At 37.8% G+C, this 25,939-nt stretch overlaps 1 protein-coding gene across 3 annotated transcripts in view; it reads right to left on the reverse strand.

Annotated features, from left to right (window-relative positions):
* NSRP1 (nuclear speckle splicing regulatory protein 1) overlaps positions 1-24,757 on the reverse strand; it is a 61,615-nt gene extending 36,858 nt beyond the window's left edge. The window contains exons 1-3 of one of the 3 annotated variants that reach the window (XM_021713043.1): positions 24,709-24,737; positions 24,247-24,276; positions 23,424-23,517 (exon numbers count right to left, since the gene is read on the reverse strand). In XM_021713043.1, coding sequence (XP_021568718.1) covers positions 23,424-23,517; positions 24,247-24,276; positions 24,709-24,728 — 144 coding nt within the window. In that variant the 5' untranslated portion in view covers positions 24,729-24,737. Of the gene's footprint in view, positions 1-23,423; positions 23,518-24,246; positions 24,277-24,708 lie in introns of all 3 variants that reach the window. The other 2 variants (XM_008059333.2, XM_021713044.1) reach the window with 2 other exon arrangements.
* Between the last annotated feature and the right edge of the window lie 1,182 nt (positions 24,758-25,939).

Raw genomic sequence — 25,939 nt, forward strand, 5'->3', positions numbered from 1 at the left:
AAAAAAAAAAAAAAAAGAAAATAAAGTACAAGCTGAATATCCCTAATCCAAAAACCCAAATGTTCCAAAGTCCAAAACGTTTTAAGCATTGACGAGATGCTCAAAGCAGATCACTGGAGCATTTTGGATTTCAGATTTTCAGATTAGAGATGCTTAGCTGGTAAGTATAATGCAAACATTCCAAAATCTTTAAAAAAAAAAAATCCAAAATCCAAAAAAATTCTGAAATCCGAAATACTGCTGATTCCAAGCATTTCAGATAAGATACTCAACCTGTACTCCCAACAAGAATAATGTTATGAGATACATGAAGGTAAATATACACTAGTAAAACTTAATATTATCTTTAAAAAGAACAAAAATAAAACCATAACAATCCAGAAGCAAAAATCTAGAGCAAGGATGAACAACAGAACTTTATGAAATGATTTAAATGTTCTTTCTAGACCTGTGTCGTCCAATGTTAGCCACTAGTCACAAGAAGCTACTGAGCACATGAAATGTGGCTAGTGTGACTAAAGAACTAACTTTTAAATTGTATTTAAGTTTAAACTTACATAGTCTCTATGACTATTGGCTATCATATTAAACACAGAACTAGAGCAGGGGTCAGCAAATGTTCTCTTTAAGGGTCAAAGGGTAAATGTTTTAGCCTTGTGGGCCACGTGGCCTCTGTTGCAACTACTTGACTCTGTCACTGAAGCACAAAAGCAGCTACACACAATAAATTAACAAATGGCAAGGCCATGTTCAAACAAAACTTTATTTAAAAACAGGCTGCCAGCACCTGAGCCATAGTTTGCCAATACCTCAAGACATAGCACAGTGGCAAGGAGAGGGGAACAAAGGAAGAGAAGACAACCAGAAGGTAGTAAGTGTGCCATGATACTTATGTTGAAGGCAGGAAGTGATACAAAGATACTTACAAACCAAACATAAATGTAAGCCTGTATTTGTTTGGGGTAATAACCAAAAATTGGGCTGGGTTCAGTGGCTCAGCCCATAATCCCAGCACTTTGGGAGGCCAAGGTGAGTGGATTGACTGAGCCCGCGGGTTCAAGACTAGGCTGGGCAATTTGGCGAGACCTGTCTCTACAATAAATAAAAAATTAGCCAGGTGTGATAGCGTGTACCTGTAGTTCCGGCTACTTAGAAGGCTGAGGCAACAGGATTGCTGGAGCCCAGCAGGTCGACACTGAGATGGCTGTGAGTGTGCCACTGCACCCTAGTCTGGGCAACAGAGATCCATCTCAAAAAATAAATAAATACCAAAAATTGAACTAAAACAATAAAATATATTAATTTCAAACTGAGAAGAAAATGCAATCTATTAAATTGAAGGAAAAAAAAAAAGACAAACCCTGGGATTGAATTTTTAAAAGATCCAAAAATAGGACACAGCCTAAATACAAAAGGATTAGAAATGGTGGAAAGAAATGGGCGGGAAAAAATATGAAGGGCAAATGTGAGTCAACAGTTAGATATTAACTATAAAATTAAAAAAAAAAAACACAGAATTACAGACAAAACAAAAAGGACCAAGTAGGTGCTAGATAATGAAGAAAGATCAAGAAGAAATAGAGGCCCGGCTCAGTGGCTCAGCCTGTAACCCCAGCCCTTTGAGAAGCTAAGGCAAGTGAATTGCCTGAGCCCATGGGTTCGAGACCAGCCTGGGTAACTTAGCTAGACCTCATCTCTACAGTAGATAAAAAAAAATTAGGCAGGCGTGGTAGCGCATGCCTGTAGTTCCGGCTACTTGGAAGGCTGAGGCAGAAAGACCACAGGTGCCCAGCAGGTGAACACTGGGATGGACGTGAGTGTGCCACTATACTCCAGCCTGAGCGACAGAGTGAGACTCCAACACACACACACAAAAAGAAGAAACAGAAATCATAAACATTTATACTTTAGTAATATAGCTTTCAAATAAATTAAGCAACACTAAGATAATTTAATGGGGAAAGAACAGTCTATTTCAAATGGTGCTGGAACAACTAGATATTCATATGCAAAAAAATGAAGTTAGGCCAGTACCTTACCATATATAAAAAATAATGAAAAATGGATCAAACCTAAATGTAAGACTTAAAAGTATAAAGCTCACAGAAAAAAATACAAGTCAATTCTGTGACCTTAATTTAGAAAAATGATAAAATCTGTATAGCTAAAACCAGAAGCCCAAATGATAAAAGAAAAAAACAGATACATTTCATCAAAATTAAAAATTGTTTCAAAGGTCATCATTAAGAAAGTGAAAAAAAACTCACTGAATGAGGGAAAATACAGTTGGCCCTTGAACAACACAGGTTTAAACTGCACTTACACGCGTTTTTTTTTTCAACAAAAGTTACACAAAGAGTGCTTGCCTCTCCTGTCTTCCCTTCCACCTCCTTCAGCTCTTTTATCTTTGCCATCCTGAGACAGCAAGACTAGTCTCTCCTTTCTCCTCCCCCCTCAGCCTACTCAATGTGAAAAAGATGACAAGGATGAAGACCTATATGATGTGATCTACTTTCACTTAATAGGAAATATATTTTCTCTTCCTTATAATTTCCTCAATAACATTTTCACATCTCTAGCTTAAAGAATACAGCATATAATACATATAAACAAAAAATGTGTTAATCAACTGTTTATGTCATCCTAAGGTTTTCAGTCAACAGTAGGCTATCAGTAGTTATGTTTTGGGGGAGTCAAAAGTTTTTGACTTTGCAGGAGGCTGGGTCCCCTAATTCCCAGGTTGTTCAAGGGCCAACTGTATTTGCAATCGTATACCTGTTATGAAAGCTGTAGTCAGAAAAAAGAATTCTTACAATTCAACAAAAAGACAAACTAATTTTAAAACGGACAAAGGATTTGAACTGGTATTTCTTCAAAGCAGACAGACAAATGGTCAAGAGCACATGAAGAGATGTTCAACATCAATAGCCACCAGCAAAATGCAAATCAAAACCACGACATACTACTGCATACCCAATAGGACAGCTAAAATAAAAAGTTATGAATGCTAATGAGAATGTGGGAAAACTGGAGTCCTCATACAATGCTGGTGAAACTGTAAAACAGTGCTGCCACTTTAGAAAACAATCTGGCAATTCCTCAAAGGGTTAAACACAGTTACCATATGACCTAGCAACTTCACTCAAGAGAAGTAAAACACACATCCACACAAAAACTTGTACACCAATGTTCATAGCAGCATTATTCATATTAGCCAAAAAGTGGAAACAACAAAGTATGGCATGTATATCCACACAATGGAATATTATTCAGCCACAAAAGGGAATTAAGTGCTGATAAATGCTACAACATGGATGAAGCCTGAAAACAACATGATATGTAAAAGAAGCCATGTTTTGTGACCACAAAAGTCACATGTTATATGATTCCATTTATTTGAAATGTCCAGAATAGGCAAATCTGTAGATACAGAAAGTCAATTAGTGGTTACCAGGGGCTAGCTGGAGGGGAGAATCAGAGTGACTGTTAATGGGTCAGGTTTCTTTTTGATGAAAATATTTTCAAATTAGATAGTGATAATGGTTCTACAACTCAATATACTAAAAACCACTGAATTTTTGGTATGTGCATTTTCAGAAATACAGAAACATCAATAATTTTAGATGGCAATTTTAATTTATTCCTCTCTGAAACTAACAGATCAAGAAAAAAATAAACATGAGAGAATCTTATGTTCTTTGGCCATAAAACAATAATACTAGGAATCTGTAACAAAAAGAGCAATAAACATATATTTTTTAAAAACCCATGTCAAAACTAAAAGCCATACTCCTATATCCTCAAGTTAAAAAACAAGTCATAAAGGTAATTACAAAATCCTTATAAAAGGAATGAAAACACTACATGATAAAACTTGTGAGATACAACTAAAGCAGTACCCCCAAATTTTTAAATACACTTACATGCGTTTATAAGAAAATAAGATTAAAGTTCAACTCAAGAAGTTGGCAAAAGATCTATAGAATAACCCAAGGAAAGAATATAAAGATGTGAGCAGAATCCAGAGAACAAATCAACAAAATGCAGAATAAGCAAAATAGAAAGTGGTTCTTTGAAAAGATTGGCAAGATAGACAAACTTTTTGCAAGATTAACCAAGAAAAGTAAGAAGATACAAGTAATGACAGATGCAAGAGTTCAAAAATACTATAATGAAAAATTTTGTTAATAAATCTGATAACCTAAGCAGAATAGATGCAAATTCTTAAAATGAACAGACCAATAACGACAGATATCCTCTCCCAAAAAGCCCCAAACCTGGAGAGTTTTGTGAGCTGAATCCTACTATATTTTCAAAGAGCAAATAATCCTTATTTTCTATACATTGTTATAGATAACAATAAACAAAGGGAAAAACATCTAGCTTATTTCATGAGGCTAATATTTTTGTTTCAAACTGGATAGGAATAAGAATAGATAACTATATTATATTTTCTGTATACCTGATGCTCTGGTCTTTGTGGCTTCACTGACTAGGGAGAGACTGCCTCCTCCTTGTCAAATGTTAGAGAAAGCAAAGGGGTCTCCCAGGAGAATGCCTGTTGTATGCAAACCAACCAATGCAGAGCCCCTACTCTGAACCACCTCCTCTTTCTGGCTCTTACACTCCAGGAGGAATACATCTCTGTCATAATTGTCTAGGGACAGGCACCAAACAATTAGAGACCACCCCTAGTCACTATCACATTTAAACTAACCAATCCTAAACTGTTTTCCCTGCCCTCCCTAGCCTTTCTCATGAAAAACACAATTAAAAAATTAATCTGACTACATTTAAAAGAGAATTTACTCTGAAAGGAATACTACATTATGGTCAATTCTAAAACCAGCAAGGGATTAGAATCTAAATTATGTAAAGAACTCTTATAAATCAAAAGAGACAGAACACTATAAAAAAGGCAGTGGTTATGAAGAATTGACAAAAGAGTAAGAAGAAATATCTTTAAAATATATGAAAAATAATAAATTTCATTAATAACCAATGAAGTACAAATTAAAACAACTAATAATGGAAGATTATAAAACGTTGAGAAAACAGTGACCACCAACGGAAATGGAAGTGGTACAGCCATTTCAGAAAGTCAACTTACCACCACTTAGTACAATAATGTATATACATACCCCATGATCCAGAAATCCCTTTGATATAAAAGAAACTCTTGGACAGGTTTCTATTGAGACATATATGAGATTTATTTATTTATTTATTTATTTGTTTTGTTTTGGTTTTTTTTGAGTTAGAGTCTCACTTTGTCGCCCAGACTGGAGTGCAGTGGCCACTCCCGGCCACCGCAGCCTCAACCTGTTGGGCTCTGGCAGTCCTTCCGCCTCAGCCTTCCGAGTAGCCGGAAATACAGGCATGTGCTACCACGCCCAGCTGATTTTTTTTTAATTTTGTTTTTTTTGAGTTGGAGTCTCACTCTGTCGCCCAGACTGGAGTACAGTGGCCGCTCCCGGTCACCGCAGCCTCGACCAGCTGGGCTCCGGCGATCCTTCCACCTCAGCCTTCCAAGTAGCCGGAATTACAGGCATGCGCTACCACGCCCGGCTGATTTTTTGATTTATTGTAGAGATGAGGTCTTGCTGCCGAGGCAGGTCTCGAACCCGCAGGCTCAGGCAATTCACTCACCTCAGCCTCCCAAAGGTGCGGGATTACAGGCTGAGCCACCGAGCCCAGCTGAGATTTTTTTTAAAGCATCACGTGGTAGCAGGGAAAATGACAGTAACTTAAGAGTTTACCATAAAGTGGGCATATATGCTATAGTTAAAAAGAATCGACTGGCCGGGCACGATGTCTCACGCCTATAATCCCAGCACTTTGGGAGGCTGAGGTGAGAGGACTGCCTGAGCCAGGCAGAGTGGCACGTGCCTATAGTTCCAGCTACTTGGAAGGTTGAGGCGGAAGGATCACCTGAGCCCAGCAGGTTGAGGCTGCGGTGGCCATGAGCATGCCACTGCACTCCAGCCTGGGCGACAGAATGAGACTTCAACTCAAAAAAAACAAACAAACAACGAATTGACTAGGTGTACATACTGCAATGTGGTATTGACTAAAAAAAGATACAAAATACATATGTATGTGCACAAAAAACATACATACTGAAAATAAAACTTTAAAAACATATATGCGTGTATGTATGTCATGAAGGACGCAGTTCTAAAATAATCTTACCTGTTTCTTGCGTTAATTTACCTGGGATTAAAAAAAAAAACAAACCCCGTAAGGTTCAATGCAGTGGCTCATGTCTATAACACTGTGGGAGGCGGAGACGAGAGGACTACTTGAGCCCAGGAGTTTGAGGCCAGCCTAGGCAACATAGTGAGACAGTATCTCTACAAAAGATCAAACCATAAGACATGCGTAGTAGCATATGCCAGTAGTCCGAGTTTGTGTCACTGCACACCATCCTGTGTAAGAGTGAGACACTGATTCCCAAAAAGAACCAAAAAACAAAAAACACCACAGAGCAAAAACTGGGAGAAGCATAAAGGGGAAAGCAAATCTTGGATTGCTCATATGTAAGAGTAGAGTTCTCGAACACTCATATAGAGTATAAGATACTGATTCTCAATTTTTTGCTACATCAGAAAAAATAGTGGTAGCAAAAACAATTTTTTTGGAATATTTTTAATTTTAAAGATGTGAAGTAAAGTTCAGGATTAGATATACAAATGGTCACTGTACAGGTAAAGTTTGGGTCTTCAATTTGGTCCCCACTTCACTTGGTTTGAGATCAGGTACCCTTATTGATGAAGTATACCCTCCCTCACCCCAGCAGTATCCCACTACTACCAATTCCTTTCTTGTAGTATTACAATATTTTTCAAGGTCTACTTATGAGTAAGAATATGTGGTACTCAGTTCTTTTGTTCCTGTGATAGATAACTGAGTATTATAGATTCTAAAGCCATCCAAGTTGCTGTGTTCATAAGAAAAACAAATACTTAATAAGCTTTACTGAGGACACATGTAATAGAATTAATGACACTTTTTTTTTTTGAGTTGGAGTCTCTGTCGCCCAGACTGGAGTGCAGTGGCCACTCCAGGCCACCACAGCCTCGACCTGCTGGTCTCCGGCGATCCTTCCACCTCAGCCTTCTGAGTAGCCGGAATTACAGGCATGCTCTACCATGCCCGGCTGATTTTTTTTGTTTATTGCAGATATGAGGTCTCACCGCCCAGGTGGGTCTCGAACCCGTGGGCTCAGGCAATCCACTCACCTCAGCCTCCCAAAGGCGAGGGATTACAGGCTGAGCCACCAAGCCTGGCTGATACTTCTTATAATTATTGTTTAATTCACTTTTTTTTTTTGAGTTGGAGTCTCACTCTGTCACCCAGACTGGAGTGTAGTGGCGCTCCTGGCCACCGCAACCTCGACCTGCTGGGCTCCAGCGATCCTTCCGCCTCAGCCTTCCAAGTAGCTGGAACTCCAGGCACATGCTACCATGCCGGGCTAATTTTTGATTTATTGTATAAATGAGGTCTTGCCAACTTGCCCAGGTGGGTCTCGAACCCCAGGTGGGTCAGGCAATCCACTCATCTCAGCCTCCCAAAGCGCGAGATTACAGCCTGAGCCACCGAGCCCGGCTTAATTCACTTTTAAATAAAAGAAAAACTCCATTAGTTTCTTCCAGTTAGAAATACAAACTTCTTTTCCAAAGGAACATCATTAACCATGCTGGTAACAACTAGCACACTTACAATGAACAGTCAAAGGTCTTGTAATCCTTCTTACACAGACAAAATTTTAATGAAATGCACTTACTAATGTATTTTTTTCAAGAGACAAGTAATAGTTTGGCACCTCATATATAATCACAATGACCAAGTGAGGTGTGTAGCGTCCCCAGTACAGACTTTATTAGAGTTCAGTTATAAATACACAATCTCTTGACACTGAAGATGTAGTTCTTGCAGATAAAGCCCAAAGGCAGGAAATGAATCTTCTCCCAAATGCTGCTTCTTATCTTTAAAGTAACCTCAAATTATTACTAAACTAATAAAGTAATTTTGTTTCAGAAAGTGATCTGATCTTTTATTTTCAGCTTTTGATAAATCCCAAAGTAAGATGAGGGATTATTGCTTTTTGTCTGACAACACACACTGAAATACAACATGAAAATAAAGAAAAAACTTTTTAATAACGATTTTTATGGTAAAGTTAGAATAGCAATTATAAAAGTCTGTTAATATACGGAAGAAGATATGTATGGTTTTGGAAAAAAAAGAAAGCTAATTTTGTAATTTAATTTAGCAAATTTGGAAGTAAAGCTTTTTATTATCTTCTAAATTAGAAACTATCATTAAACAGGATGAGTAAAATGATATATAATGAGACTGCATGCAAACTGAATAAAACTATATATGATTATATAAATGAATGCATATGTTATATACAATAAGTATACAAATGTGTATACGGGCAGCCAACAGATACATGAAAAAGTGCTCAGCCTCGCTCATCATCAGAGAAATGCAAATCAAAACCACATTGAGATACCACCTAACCCCAGTAAGAATGGCCACCATTAATAAAACAAACAATAGATGCTGGCGAGGATGTGGAGAAAAAGGAACACTTCTACACTGCTGGTGGGAATGCAAACTAGGGCAACCTCTTGAGAAGACAGTGTGGTGATTTCTGAAAGAACTAGAAATTGACCTTCCATATGACCCAGTAATTCCCCTGTTGGGAATATGGAGGAACTCAAATAATTCTACAAAAAAGACACCTGCACACGTATATTTGTTGCAGCTCTATTCACAATAGCAAAAACATGGAACCAACCATGTTGCCCATTAAAGCTGTACTGGATAAAGAAAATGTGGTACATATACACAATGGAATATTATGCAGCCATAAAGAAGGACAAATATATGGACTTTGCAGCAACTTGGATGGATTTGGAGTCGACCATACTCAGTGATCTATCACAGAAACAAAGAACAGAGTACCATATGTTCTCACTCATAAGCGGACCTTGAACAATTATAATACTATAAGAAAGTGTTTGGCAGTAATGGGAAACTGTCAGGGGAGAGGGGGTAGGATTGGCAGTTGAGGGAAACTGCTAGGGGAGGGAGGGGCATACCTCATCAACTAGGGTACCTGCATAATCAATGTTTGTATATCTAACCCTGAATTGTACCCCACATCTTTATAATTTTAAAAAAACCCAAATAGATATATAAATGAAATTTATATACAATAAGATTATATACAATCTGAATAAAAATAAAACTCAAAAATTACAATTATGAACCACTGTCTTATTTATGGAATTTTTCTAATATAATGGTTCATACCTAATGACCACAACCCAAACTGGAGATCAAGATTTTATTAAAAAGTCACAAAAGGCTGGGCTCAGTGGCTCTGTGGCACAGCCTTTAATCCCAGCACTTTGGAAGGCCAAGGCGAATGAATTGTCTGAGCCCACAAGTTCAAGATCAGCCTGGGCAACTTGGTGAGATCTCGTCTCTAAAATAAAATATAAAATAGCCAGGCGCGGTAACATGCGCCTGTAGTTCTAGCTACTTGGAAGGCTGAGGCAGAAGGATCGCCGGAGCCCAGCAGGTTGATGCTGGGGCGGCTGTGAGGGTGCCACTGCATTCCAGCCTGGGCAACAGAGGGAGACTCCAACTCAACTGCAACTGAGACTAATAAAGCTTAAACAAATTGCCCAACATCTTAGACAGGTAAGCAACACAAAGCTTAGGTTCAAACTGGTGAATTAACACAGGTTGCAGCCTCCTTTTCCTAATCTAAACCCTTATGGTAACAGACAAGAACTCAATAATCAGCCAGGCTCTGTGGCTCAGCCTGTAATCCCGCGCCTTTAGGAGGCTGAGGTGAGTGGATTGCCTGAACCCGCGGGTTCGAGACCCGCCTGGGCAGCGAGACCTCATCTCTACAATAAATCAAAAAATCAGCCGGGCGTGGTAGTGCATGCCTGTGATTCTGGCTACTTGGAAGGCTGAGGCGGAAGGATCGCCGGAGCCCAGCAGGTCGAGGCTGCGGTGGTCGGGAGCGGCCACTGCACTCCAGTCTGGGCGACAGAGTGAGACTCCAACTCAAAAAAAAAAAAAAAGAACTCAATAATCATGCTAGAAAACAAAGATACCCTCAGTGGACTAGAAACTTGAGGAAGACAGAAGGCCCCCCCCCAAAAAAAATTCAAACTACTCACAGAGACAGTGTTCTATAAAAGGTGGGAATGGTTCTAAGGTTGCTTCATGTTCTGAAGTAAGGGATACAAAGAACAGGAAACAGAAAATAGATTAATTGGGGGTTACACATTAGAAGCAGCAATGCAGGTTGTTCACTACATAGTATCTTCTTTGAGAAAGACAACAGAGATTTCATTTCTGCTCTTATTTGGAAACAGTGAATACAGGAACATGAGTTAGAAAAATGCCTTGGATGATTGGTTTAGGGACACTCAAGAACAACTAAAACTTTTTAGCTCCTCCTCCACAAGCAGGCACCAAAAACAACCTAAATTTCAGATAAAAAATGAACAACCCAAAAATCCCCAACCATCTGCCTAACACCAACAAAATATAAAAAATATAAAACTCAATAATCAGAAGAGATACTTTGAGATAATACTTAAATGACAGAATTTTGTATCTATTAAAACAAATCAACCAGAGCTTTAAAAAAAGATTATAGTGATTAAAGTAAACAGAATTAAAATTAGTAAATAAAAGATGAAGTCAAAGAATCTCCTAGAATGCATTTAAAAAAGAAAAAAATTTGCCAAGTGTAAAAGAAATGTTGAGAGACATGAAGAAATAGTCAGATATTCTAAAATCTAATGGAAGTTCCAGAAGGACAGAATAAAATGGAGGGAATAAAAGAGCAACTCAAATTATGATAAAAAAATACATACATATATTATACATTTAATAGTAGACTAGAGGGAAGAGACTCTTCAAAGCAGTAAAAGAAAATAGCTCTGAAATGAAGGAAGCTACAGGTCCTCAAAATGAAAGAGTTCACCAAGTACTAAGCTTAGATATATACTGGTGCAATTTCAGAACACCAAGGATCAAGAGAAACTTCCTAACAACACCTGGTGAAGGGGGCTGGGAGTGTAACTTATTTACAAAGAACAATCAGATAGATACCACATCCATAAGACAATAGTAGATATAAGAGAAAAAGCAAAATACTGTATTATTTTAAAGTTCTAGAGGAAAACATCTTGAAAGTTGGAATTTTATATGTAGCCAACTGTCTTTCAAGTACAAAGGTAAAATAAAGATGTCTAAAGATGTGCAAGGATTCAGATTACCACTCACAAATCATCTCTAAAAGAAATACTTAAGAAAACACAAATGTAAGTAGAAGGTAGAAAGCAATAACAAACCCATAAAACGCACTGATAAATTTAAATAAATATCAACTGTTTACAAAAATAATATAAGTAACTAAAATCTCAAGATGCAATCAACATAAGAGATGGCGCAGAAAGAGGAAAAAAGAGAGGGGAGGAAACTAAAAACATTTTAAGATTCTTGGTTTCTCAAAAAGAGAATATAAATATCCTAAAGGGCCAGGCACGGTAGTTCATGCCTGTAATCCCAGCACTTTGGGAGGCCAAGGAGAGAAGACTGCTTGAGCCCAGGACTTTGAGACCAGACTGGGCATAATGAGAACCCGTCTCTACAAAAAATCAAAAAATTAGCCAGGCATGGTGTGGTGTATGCCTGTAGACCCAACTACTCAGGAGGCAGAGGTGGAAGGACTGCCTGAGTCCAGAAGGTTGAGGCTGCAGTGAGCCATGACTGTGCCACTGCATGCTAGACTGGGCAAAAGAGTGAGACCCCAACACACACACACATACAAATTTTTTTTTTTTTTTGAGTTGGAGTCTCACTCTGTCACCCAGACTGGAGTGCAGTGGCCACTCCCGGCCACCGCAGCCTCGACCTGCTGGGCTCCAGTGATCCTTAGCCTCATCCTTCCAAGTAGCCGGAATTACAGGCGCGCCTGTTACCACGCCTGGCTGATTATTTGATTTATTGTAGAGATGAGGTCTCGCTGCCCAGGCGGGTCTCGAACCCGCGGGCTCAGGCAATCCACTCACCTCAGCCTCCCAAAGGCGCGGGATTACAGGCTGAGCCACCGAGCCTGGCTACACATACAAATTTAAATTTAATTACTATACTAAAATATAAGGGTAAAGATTATAATAATAGAATGTGAAACTCCCATGGAGGGAATAAAATGGAACAATAACTATTACCTAATATAACAAATATAAAAGGGAAAATAAGAAAAAAATAAATAAGAAAGCATGGTGAACAGAAAATATAAAACAAGATGACAGAAATAAGTCTAAATATATCATAACTGCCTATTTAAAAGACAAAATGCAGCTATATCCAAGAGACATAGAAAAACTAATAAATAAGTGAATGAAAATAAATGAAAGAGTGAATAGATTCAGAAAAGTTGAAAATAAAGAGATTTAGAGAACAGCTGGGAACAGTAGCTAATGCCTGTAATCACAGCACTTTGGAGGCGGAGGCGAGAGGACTGCCTGACCCCATGGATTCGAGACCAGCCTGGGCAACTTGGTGAGATCTCATCCCTACAATAAATCAAAAAATTAGCCAGGTATGGTGGCACATGCCTGTAGTTCCAGCTGCTTGAAAGGCTGAGGCAGAAGGATCACCCGAGCCCAGGAGGCCGAGGCTGTGGTGCCCGGGAGCATGCCACTGATCTCCAGCCTGGGTGACAGAATGAGACTTCAACTCAAAAAAAAAAAAAAAAAAAAAAAATCAAACCGATTCTAGTGTTGAAAAATTTAATAATGTTTGTGCACTAAATTTCACAACAACAACAAAAAAAACTTTTAAAAATTTGCCCACGTGCCAACATAAATAGATTTGGCCAAAAGCACACAGATATAAACAAGATTCACAAAGCAACTTTACAAATCTAAAAACCCATGATTAATACCATCATGGGCTGGGCACAGTAGCTCAAGCCTGTAATCCCAGCATGTTGGGAGGCCGAGGCAAGAGAATTGCCTGAGCTCAGGGGTTCAAGACCAGCCTGGGCAACTTGGCGAGACCTCGTCTCTACAGTAAATCAAAAAATTAGCTGGATGTAGTAGAGTGCACCTGTAGTTCCAGCTACTTGGAAGGTTGAGGTGGAAGGATCGCCTGAGCACAGTAGGTCAAGGCTGCAGTGGCTATGAGCATGCCACTGCACTCCAGCCTGGGCAACACAGTGAGACGCTCACTCAAAAAAAAAAACCTACCATGACCTTTCTAGGAAAGATTAAGAATTCCCGCCTCATCCCATCTTCATAATCTAGGTTCTCTCAGCTACTTCTGTAATTCTCTTATCCTACTGGAAGATAAAATAAGGAGAACAGAATTCTCTTGCTGTTTCTCCCACGTCTAACAGAATTCTTTCATTTAGTGCCATCCTTTCTTCTCTTCTTGCTTTTTCACTCCTGGACTGCAGATTAAGTGATAAATTTTTAGCAAAACTACACAATTACTTTAAATACCTCACTGCTTTTACTGCTATTCAGTATGATGAATTTACTAGGAATTCAGCTTAAGAGCATACGAGAAAAATTCAAAAATTCTTAGCCATCACTTTAAAAAACCTAAATTCCCTGATATTGTCACAAATAATACGCTTTGTTATATCTATGTAAAACTATCATTTTATTTGAATTATACCAGACTATACCCAGAGAAATAGGAAACTACCTGATTATAACGATGAAAAAATTAAAACCATTTTATTCATTCAGCTGTACTATAATGTTCCGATAGATTAAAATGTAAACTTTTTCTTACCATTAGCAAGTCAAACAGGCTTCCAGTTAAAATAAGGTTCGTTTTTCATTAGGAAAATCAAACCTATGAAGGCTACTTTTCAAAAAAATTTTTAAACGATTGAAGTGGAAAAGATTAAGAACAGTGAAAAATATGGAAGCGCACTATGTAATCTAGTAACTTGCTAATGCTTCTTACTTTGGGAATATACAATTACAGCTATCATTCTTTAAAAGCACTCATTTCCTTCTACTCTTCAAAATTTTAACAATAATATGATTTTGAAAAAACCTCATACTACCCCCCAAAAAACTTTTTAATTTATTATTTTCTACTTATCTATGCACATATAGCTTTGTACAACTATATATATACAATATTGTATTCTGATTATTTCATCTTATTTCATGCTTTCAAATGGTTCCAATATTCTTTTTTTTTTTTTTTTTTTTTTTTGAGTCGGAGTCTCACTGTCTTCCAGACTGGAGTGCAGCGGCACGCTCCCAGTCACCGCAGCCTCAACCTGCTGGGCTTCGGCGATCCTTCCACCTCAGCCTTCCAAGTAGCTGGAACTACAGGCATGTGCTACCACGCCCGGCTAATTTTTTTTATTTTATTGTAGAGATAAGGTCTCGCCAAGTTGCCCGGGAGGGTCTCAAACCCGTGGGCTCAGGCAATCCACTCACCTCGGCCTCCCAAAGCGCTGGGATTACGGACTGAGCCACCGAGCCCGACATATTCTCTCTTTTAAGCTATCAGATAAAATGTCATTTTCTTTTATATTTTAATATGATTTGGAAATAAAATACACTACTGAAAATTAACCACAAATTTTTATTAAACATTTGGAAAATACAGAAAAGTATAAAAAACAAAATAACCACTCATAGTCCATCACATAAACAACTACCACTAATATTCTGAAATGCTTTCTTTACTGTTTTTCCTTTTATTTTACCTGTAATAAATTTGCATATATTTTTTTTAATTAAGTGTTGCTGATGCATTTAACAGCTGTAGTGTTGCACACACTTTACTTAGTCATGCTTTCACTGTAGAAAGTTGGATTGGGTTGGGCTCGTGGCTCACCCTGTAATCCCAGCACTTTGGGAGGCCAAGGTGAGTGGACTGCCTGACCCCACGAGTTTGAGACCAGCCTGGTCAACTTGACGAGACCTCGTCTCGACAATAAAGAAAAAATTAGCTGGGTATGGTGGCGCTCATGTGTAGTTCCAGCTACTTGGAAGCTGAGGCAGAAGGATCACAGGAGCCCAGCAGGTTGACGCTGGAGTCCCCGTAGGTATGCCACAGCACTCCAGCCTTGACGACAGAGTGAGACTCCAACTCAAAAAAAAAAAAAAAGAAAAGAAAGAGAGTTGGATTGGTTTTAAGTTTTTGCTGTCACAAAGAACCCTCAGGCCTGGCACAGTGGCTTATGCCTGTAATCCCAGCACTTTGGGAAGCAGATGTAAGAGGATTGCCTGAGCCCAGGGCTTCAAGACCAGCCTGGGCAATTTGGCAAGACATCTCTCTACAATAATTCAAAAAATTAGCCAGGCGCAGTGGTGCAAGCCTACAGTTCCAGCTACTTGAAAGGCTGAGATGAAAAGATCGCCCGAGCCCAGCAGGTTGAGTTTGCGGAGGCCATGAGTATACCACTACAGTCCAGGCTGGATGACACAGTGAGACTCTGACACAAAAAAGAAAGAGAATCCTCAGGCAAATGCCCCTGAATATCTACAAATCTTTTATACAGATTTCTGACAATCTCAAGACAGAATTTTAGAAAAGAAAATATTAGCATGATTTTTGACTACTGACTGATATTGGGTTAAAAATACTTAACTTTTAAAGGACTGATACTAAGCCTTGGAAGTGTTTTCCAGGAACGTGCACCTTATGCTAACAAAAATCCAAAGTGCCCATTTCACCAAAATCTTGCTAATATCTTTTTTTCAAATATTGGCTAATGATAGTAAAAAATAGCAGTTCCTTGCTATCCTAAGTTTACATTTCTTAAATATAGTATGACAGAAAATTTTTAATATTCATTAGATACTTCTATTTTGTTCTATATTTGTCTATTTTTCCCATTTTTCTGCTGGGGTTATATTTTTCTCATAGTTTTTATAAATGTTTTACATATTATAAAAATTAATGCTTAACCTGTAAAAGGACCATATTACAGCTTAGATTTTATATATATATGTATATATATGTATATATAGATATATATCTATATATTTAAAACTAAACTCATAAACTATCTAGTTTAACTCATAAACTATCTAGTTTAACTATCTCTTTTAGAGAGGTCAGAGTTTTGTCTCTTTATCCAAAACAACAATTTTCAGGTTGTGTGCATACTTCCTAATGGCATATGAATTACATTGCAAATTTAGATTTCATAAGTCTATTTTTGTTTAGAAATAAGCATTTCAATTGCCAATATTAGAAAAAAATTCATTATACTCTGCAAAATGAGCAAGCATTTATCACAGATAAACATTTAAAAGAAGTTCCATGTTTAATCTGTCATGCTACATCTATTTTCTAACTATTTTAGTTAGAAAATATAACACTTGTGAAATATTTCTTATCATAAGTACTTTTAAGAATAATTATATAGACTAGTGGTCAGCAGGTTATAGACTGTGGGTCAAATACAGGCCACACTTATTTTTGTAAACAAAATGGTTAAATATATTACTCATGTTCATCATTTACATACTGTCTAATGGCTGCTTTCACGCTGAGAGTAAAGTTGAGTAGCTGATCTGCAAAGCCTAAAACATTTACTGTCTGGCTCTTTATAATACAAACAGCTAAAACACCTGAGTAAATAATCTTACAGATTCTTAGAAGCCAGTCTAGAAGTCTAGATCCTAACTCATGGAGCCCATACTCTAGTACAGTGACCAGACATGTACATAAAAAAACTTATAATACAAAGTTTAAAAGCTAAGTGCTATAAGAAAGAAAAGGAGAGTCAGAAAAGGGAGATTATTTCCAGTGGGGAAAATCAAAGATAGTATCTTCAAAAAAGTAGCTTTTGTATTGGGTTTTGAAGGATGGCTATAACTTGGACATACAGAGATGGGGAGAAGATTTCCAGAGTAAAGAAAAGCAGAGCTGTGAAAAACTACAACCATTACGGTGCACTCTGCATGGAGAAACACAGTTAGGAAAAGATGCTAATAAGCATTTGAAGGTCAAAGTATAGACAAGGTTTTCAATGTCAGGATTAGCAGTTTTGATTTTAAATACAATTAGTTTCAAAAACAAGTAACAGTGATTAGAACTGTGCTTTACAAAAATCAATCTACAACCATATGTGACATAATTTGAGGGGAGAAAGATCGATAATAGGGAAACTAGTTACAAAAACTATCATAATAATCCAAGAGAAAAGTAATGAAGGTGATGAAAATGGGACTAGAAAAAGTAGACTGGGAAAAAATGGAATAAATACATTACTATGATAGCAAAACCACTCCAAACACTTTATGAGTGGATGGTAGCACTAGAATATGTTTTCTCACATAGGGTAAAAACTTTCACCTTCCCTGCTGCCTCTTCCACCTTTGAACAAAATGATAATCATTCCTAATTAGTTCTGATAATATTAAAAGAAAAACTACTTAAATAATAATTAAAAGCAATGGACTACCACATTCCCATTTTTAAACCAACCCTGAATACAAGCACAAAATTCAACCATTCATGTGCTACGGCCCCCTCTGCTGGGCCACTGGAGGGAAAGTCTGACTTTAAATTTGGGATCTTAATTGCTTCTGCTGAGTTGCTGAAAATAATAGACAGCTTTGCTTCACAGCAGTTCCTTTCTAGGTGTACCAAATGCTCCCCTCAGTAGGGGTAAATCATCTATTTCTCAAAGTACTCCTTATTTTATTGTTGCTTAAATTGATTATGAAAAAGATTTTGACAGTCAAAACTCACAAATAATTAAATAATATACTCAAGAAATTTATTTCTCAATACAAGGATACGACACAATTCACCAGATTGATGTTTTTATAGATAAGGAAATTATGCTAAAGAACAGTTTTATAGTCTGTTCATTAAAAAATAAGCTGCAGCTCCTCTGTTGGCTTCTGGCTGAGCATAACCAGTGAAGACAGAAATGGTATACTGGAAGGTAGGAGAAAGGGAGGTGAGGGTATTTCTCCCTCTTTCTCTCTACCTAAGACTGAATCCCCAGTGACTTTATCTTTCTGGAGAAGCCCAGTTCCCACGAGGTAACCCTAGCCCCTGGCCTCTAGGACTCATCTCCTACCTGCATCCTTCCATTTATCACTGCTTGCTTCTTACTACTGCTAACCTCTGGATTGCCTCACCATCCCCTTTGGTGTCACAAGACGCCCATCACCTATGTAACCAATTATCTGTACCATATAAATTTCCTACTATAGGAAGGAGGAAAAGAGAGAAGAAGAAAGAAAGCTACAACAAATGGCCCAGGCCTATCTTTTCTGACGCTAATGTACCCACTGTCTAGCTCCCACCAGCCACATTTCACAATGGAAAAAAAAACACCAGTAGTATGAATAAACTTTCTAGATTACTTGTGTAATCCATCCTTCTCAAACTGGGGTATACTGCAGTAATTTCATGTTGCTTCATTACACAATATATCAGGATGAAACCACAAGATAAGCATGTCCAATCTTTATGTTGAATCCTTGGAAAGTGATTTTGAAAAGTGTTTGTATATTAAAGCAAACCACAAAGCTGCCAGACATTTTAATGGGAAATAGTCTTTTAAATAAATGGTATTGGAACAACTGGATATCCACATGCAAAAGAATGAAGCTGGATCCCTATCCCCTACCTCTTACTATGTATAAAAATAAACTCAATGGATCAAAGACCTTAATTTAAGAGCTAAAAATACAGAATTCTCAAAAGAAAATAGTGTAAACCTTTGTGACCTTGGATTAGGAAATGGTTTCTTAGGTATGACACCAAAGCACTAGCAACCAAAAAAAAAAAACTTTCTCAAAACTTAACTTTTTTTCCTATCTATATTAGAGACAAGATCTCGGCTCTGTCGCCCAGGCTGGAATGTAGTGACACAATGATGGCTCAATTCAATCATAGTTCAAGAGACTGCAGCCTTGAACTGCTGGCCTCAGGCGATCCTCCTGCCTCAGTTTCCCAAAGCACTGGCATTACAGGTATGAATCACACACCCAGCAGAACTTTTGTGCTTCAAAGGACATTTTGAAGAAAGTGAAAAGACAATACACAGAATGGGATAATATACTTATAAATTATATGTCTAATAAGGTACTTGTATCTAGAATATATAAAGAACTCTAACGACTCCTAATAAAATGACAGCTCAATTTAAAAAATAGGTATATTATATGAATAGATATTTCTCCAAGGATATAACAACATCATTGGTCATCAGGGAAATGCAAATCAAAACCACAATGAGATAGCACTTTACATCCACTAGATGACTACAATTAAAAAAAGATAAGAAAGTTGGAAAGGATATGGAAATGTCAAAACCCTTGTACACTACTGACAGGAATGCAAAATGGTACAGTCACTCTGGAAAACAGTCAGACAGTTCTTCAAAAAATAAAATACAGAGTTATCATATGAACCAACAATTCCACTCCAAGGTATATATCCAAAAGAAAGGAAAACATATGTCCACACAGAAACCTATACACAAATGTTGATAGCAGTATTATTTACAATAGCCAGAAACTGCAAAAAAGCCAAATGCCTACCACTGGTGAATGGATGATATGTGGTATATCCATACAATGGAATATTATTTAGGAATAAAAGAAATAAAGTATTGATACATGCTACAACTGTGAAAACATTAAGCTAAGTGAAAGAAGCCAGGCACAAAAGGCTGCCTATTGCATGATTTCATTTACATGAAATATGAAGAACAGGCAAACCCACAGAAACAAACCAAATTAGTGGTCACTAGAATTTCGGGTGGGGAAAATGGGGAGTGACTGCAATGGGTACAGGGTTTCCTCCTGGATGATGAAATGTTCTAAAATTAGATAGTGGTTATGGCTGCACAAGTCTTAAAAACCAATGAATCTGTATATGGTATGTAATTACATATCAGTAACATTTTTTTTAATAGGGGAAAAAGACAAAAAAAGGTCTTGCTCAAGAACTCATCTCTTTACTTTCCCATACATTCAATTAGGCTGCCAGGTCCTGTTTATTTCTCTGTTCTCTTATCTGTCCCCATTTATTCCTACTTACTTTACCCTAGTTAAGATCATCATCTCTCACGTGAACTACTATAAAAGCCTTCTAATATGCACCTTGAACTTCATCTCTCATTTCTCCTGAATCATCTTCCCAACATAAAAGTATGATCATGTCACTGAATGACTCAAAAACTACTTAAAAATATAAAGCTGAAATTTTATGAGAAATTTCAAGGTACTCTGCAATTTGGTCCAATCCTGCCACAACCTCATCTGCAACAAATTTTTTCCTAAAATCCTTCTCTCTAGCCACATTATCCCTTGTACTTATATGACACTCTGTATTTCTTGCTGTCCTCTACCAAATGAAATTATCTCCACCACTATCTTTTCTCATCCATTTAAATCTAAATCAGTCTTGAAGGCTGTTTAAATGCCTATTCCTGTAGCAAAGTACATCATTTCATCCTCCACACTTCAACATTTTGTAACTCTATTATTAAAACAAGGCAAGACAGAAGAATGAAAAGAGTATAGTTTTTAGGGTCAGATAGGCCTGTGTTCAAATCCTAATCTTGTCACTTATTTATTAGCCACATAACCTTGGGCAAATTACTTAACCTGACCTTCAATATTCTCCACTGTAAAACAGAATAATACAACACTGTGATCATAAAGATCAAATCAAGTACAATAGGCACACAGGTATCCTAAGTAATGTTAATTTCTTTCCCAAATTTCAGTCTGCTTTATATTAACGTTTACATTTATGTCTTCCCCACTAAACTATAAATTTGTTGAAAGCAACTCTATATATGGTCCCCAAAAACTGTTAATAAGGGCATCACACAGTACAAAGCACATAGGCTACAGCTACAAAACTGATCAACTCTTAACTTATAGTAGGTATAAAATATTTACTGATGAAACAACAAAATACAATTCTAAAATCCTAGAGTTATAATTAGTAACTTTCTCAATATTGTATTTTAAAACAATCTATTTGGCTTATAAATAGTGATTTAACTAGCAACCTTGATTCATTCTTAGGATCAATTATTCTAAAACTTTATGAAGAAATAAAAACAGAAAAATGAAACAAAAACTTAAGTCACTGTTAGGATAAAAATCCATTTTAAGAAACTGTGATTCTACAACATGGATGAATCTCACTGATATTACACTGAAAAGAAGTCAGACACAAAAGTACATACTGTATGATTTCTTTTGTATGAAATTCCAGAAGACACAAAACTAATCTATAGTGATAGAAATGTGAGCGCTTACTATTCACAATAGCAAAAACATGGAACCAATGGTGCTGCTCATCAAAACTGGACTGGATAAAAAAAAAACGTGGTACACATACACAATGGAATATTACACAGCCATAAAGAAGGTCAAAATTATGGACTTCTAAGCAGCTTGAGTGAATTCAGAGTCTATCATACTCAGTGATCTATCACAGCAACAAAGAACTGAGTACCACATGTTCTTACTCGTAAGTGGACCCTGAACATTTACCATAATACTATAAGAAAGGGATTGGCAGGAGCTGGAAACTGCCAGGGGATGCAGGGGACACATATCAGTAAGGATACTTGGTCTCAAACCAGGCAAAGTGGGGACCAAAGGGAGGCCTAAACTTTAGCTGTACGATGACCACCACTCGTATACTTAATCCTGAATTGTACCCCACATCTTTAAAAAATAAAAAAAAAGGATAAAAAAAAGAAATGTGAGCACTTGTCTAGGGTGGAATGTAGGGAAGTAGACTGACTGTAGAGAGGTGTGAAAGACTTTTCAGGGGAGAGAGAAACGTTCAATATCTTGACTGGGGAATATACATGAGCCAAAAAATAATCTGCCTATACACTTAAAAGCTGCAACTTTCATTACATGTAAATTATATCTCAGTATTTTAAAAGTGGGACCATACAGAGCCAATTTCTTCAAAAAGAAGCAAAGAAATATCAAATGTGTTCAATTACCTATGCTATTATAAAATTAATAAAAACTGAAAGAGAAACTATTTTTCTGCCAGACCAAAAGAAGTACCAGATTAACTGATGTAAAGGCCTGTTTTAAGAAATATTAACCCTTTGCACTTGGTGACATCTTGCAGATCACCCACCAGCAACTTGATCATTTTTTTTTTTACAAAATAGTGAAAAATGATCACTTCAGATTAAAGCGTTGGAACCAATTATTTTATTGTAATGATATTTGGCTTATAATGGAACTGTGGACATTGAGGAACTTATTTATGATCAAAAAAATCAAAATGTTGTCTTATATTTTTCTAACTTAGTAACGTGTGAAACCGTCATTGATATGCATTGCTGGTTTATTGATACATGTGCAACGGTAATTTGTTTGACATCTTCCACCTGGTGTTTTCCTATTCGAGCAGACAATGCATTCTCATTTCCTTCCTCCCACATTAATAACATGAAATTTATTGTCCAGTTTGTTCGTTGTTCAAAGACGATGTAGAAAGACACCACTCATGATTCCTGCAAATCACTTCTCAACTTCATATCTCAATATATATTCCATCTCTTTATTTGCTTTTTCATGCAATTTGAATGGAAAACTTCGAGGAAAAAATACATCTTTGAAAAACATGCACTTGCCTAAGTTTGTCCTGTATAATCACCAACAACTTCTTTAGGTCCCGTGAGAGGGGACATCTGAATGGTTTGCTAGATTTACTATGTTCCCCAAGAGGGGACATCCAAGTGCAAAGGGTTAAAAAATGATTGGAGTATTAGATAAACACACAGCTGGAGTTGTTTTTGCTGTAACTGTGGGTTTCACGAAAAACACTCTTTTGACTGTTAAAATAGAAAATGTTCATATTAGATGTTACCATAGTACTATCAATGCCAACTTTATTCACGACCATAGTCATAACTGAACAGCTACATTTAGCAGACACTGAAGAAATAAGAACCAAAGTAGTCCCATAAAGAACTGCTATATAGTCATCTTAGAACATGGTTAACAAATTAGAAACTATAATAAAATAAAATGCTAATAAAAATGTATAGGAAATTATTGAACTCTTAATAGCTTATTCCTAGGGATCTTTACACCAACAATTTTATTACATCAATTTTAGTTGTCTGAAAAGACTGTGTAACTGTTTAAAAGTAACTTAAGTTCATAGCATTAAAAAAAAAACCTCAAGAGAAAATCGATAGAGTTGCCTTCTTTAAACATTCCTTTTGACAATTCTGTAGATTATACTACAAAATACTTTTATTGGCAAATAACAAAAGCAAAGACATCAAACACACAAGTTCAATTTTTTTTTAAATTGTAAGATTTTATATTTCCAACAACGCAGGAGTAAATCATAGGTTCCCTTACCTCATCATCATCATCAGAATCATCCCCAAACACTGATGGTTTTTGCAAAACAGGGTGCAACTGCTGTGTTTTCTTTGGCAAAATAAGCCCATACCTGCATATATTTTTTGAAATAGAAATTACAACACTATTATCTTTACATGTTAAAAAAAAAATACATCTACTACCTCTTCCAGATGAAGCTACCAAGTTAAAACAAGTCGGGACCTTTATGAACACATAATAGACTGTTTCTGATTTTCAATTACCTCAAAAATTCTAATATGCCATAAGATTTTATAATTATTACTCTAAATGATTATTTGTGGACACGGGTGAAACTCAAAGAAGAGAAATGAAGAGCTCAGAAAAGTTTTAGATGGTGAAGTAACAGTAACATTTTTTTAAAAGACATGTTAGTAGAAAGCTCAGTTCACACCCACTGAAAATAAAAATGCTTTAAATTATCCTTGTAGTCTAACAAGTCAAGAAAACGGCAAGGCTTTTTTTTTTCCTTCCTACTGTGTACTTACACAGTTTTAAAGAAGTTATTGCACATTGTAAAACACGAAAATTTTTAAAGGATTAATGAACTGAGAAACCCAAGCAGTCATGGGGAAAGTTCCCATTACACTTTATTAAGCTCACTTGCTTTGTCTTGGAGCATCTGAGAGAACCAGCCCATCAGATCCAACTCTAGTTTCTCGCGTTTTGGTCTTTAAGATGCAGAGATCACGGGAAGCCGCATCAAAAGAAGGATTACACATCAAAGCTAAAACTTCCAAGAACATACAATATTTGTCTCTTTTGCGGCAACGTATACCCCAATTTCCTCTATGCCTACCCTTGTCTGTGGCTTCTCAGAACAATATTCCTAAAACGAGAAGGAAGGGCGGGAACCAGGACTTGAGCTTCTGCCGAGAACAAGGCCCTCTAAGGAAGCCGGGAACTGTCTCTCTTCTTACTGCCCCAAAGAGCATCCAAGCGGGAGAAACTCAAGCGCGGGGTAGGAAGCAAGACTGAGGGGCCTCAGACCGAGCTTTTGGAAAATAGAAAAGTCTCGCTCTCTGCCCCTCAGCCTAACTTCCTTTATTTCCTCACAAGTTTCTCCCTCAAACTTCGGGCTTCCATCCTGGAAAATGTATGGGGGAGGGGACTATATGTTCCTCAGGACTTCTCGTTTTTCCCCGCCTCTATCCCTGAAGACACAGCCCCTTCACTTCCAGCGCGCTTAAAATTCCTCGGCCACAAACAGTCGCCGCGCTTGCTCCTTCCCCAGCCTGACCCTAACTCCCGCATCACTCACTGCCTGCCCGGAATCGCCATCTTGCTCCCGTGTCCGCTGAACGTGGCTGACGCCGACGTGACGCCGACGTCGACGACGTCACGTAAACTCTCGCGCGGCTTTGGGTGGCCCGGAATCTGCTTCTCGTTTGGGTTGCTCGGTCAGTTGAGTCGTCCACGCCGCTGGAGTTGGGTCCTACGGCTTCTCTTCTGTTTCGGAGCTGACTCAAGATCTGAGGGGAGAGAGGAATGACAAACTCTACGCCAGTGGTTCACAAAATGTGGTTCTGGGAGCAGGGACAACAGTATCACCCGAGACAGTGTTAAAATGTCAAATTCTTGGGCCCCACACCGAGCCTGCTGCATCAGAAACTGTAGGGTGGGGCGGGCGATCTGAATTTGAGGGGGCCCTCGGGTGTCTTCTGACACCCAGGTTTGAAAGCCACTAACCTAGGCTATCGATTTATTATTGTCTCCTTCGAGCTCTTCAGTTAAGTGTAGCCGGCTCAGGGCAATTAGGCAGAAAATGAAAATCTATATGCTAATACAGGACCGGAATTATTAATTATACCGTTCGCGGTGCCACTGCGTGTAGGACGCAAGCCCGTAGCTGATACCTTTCTTTAGGTACGTCTGTTATTCCAAGCTAGTCACAGGGTAGCCGAAGAGAGCTTTTCGATTACTTAGAGAAGGATATTGAAATCTCCAACTGTAACTGCGAATTTGTCTGTTTTCTCTTTTCAATTCTTGTCGGTTTTTGTTTCCTGTGTTTCGAAGTTAGGTATATAAATATCTAGGATTGTTGTGTTCTCTTGCATTAACTTCAATAGCGTTAAGAAGTGACCCTGTATTTCTCTTTGTCTAGTTTGTCTGATATTAATACGGTATAACTAGCTTTCTTTTAATTTTGCATAGTATGTCCTTTTCCCTCCTTTTACTTTTAACCTATTTTAATCTATTTATGTAGCGAGCACAGTGGCTCACGGCCTGTAATCCCAGCAATTCCAAGGCGCAGGCAGGAGGATTGCCTGAGCTGGGGTTGGAGACCAGTCTGAGCAACATGGCGTGACTTCATCTCTACAAAAAATCAAAAAGATTAGCTGGGCGTGGTAGCCGTGTGCGTATGGTTCCAGCCTGAGGCAGAAAGAATGCCTGAGCCCAGCAGCATAAGAAATCTATTTATGCCGGGCTCAGCTCAGCCTGTAATCGCGCGCCTTTGGGAGGCTGAGGTGAGTGGATTGCCTGAACCCGCG

The sequence above is a fragment of the Carlito syrichta genome, unplaced genomic scaffold (assembly GCF_000164805.1).
Source record: "Carlito syrichta isolate Samal-C Ts95f unplaced genomic scaffold, Tarsius_syrichta-2.0.1 Scaffold304000, whole genome shotgun sequence".
Classification (NCBI taxonomy): Eukaryota; Metazoa; Chordata; class Mammalia; order Primates; family Tarsiidae; genus Carlito; species Carlito syrichta.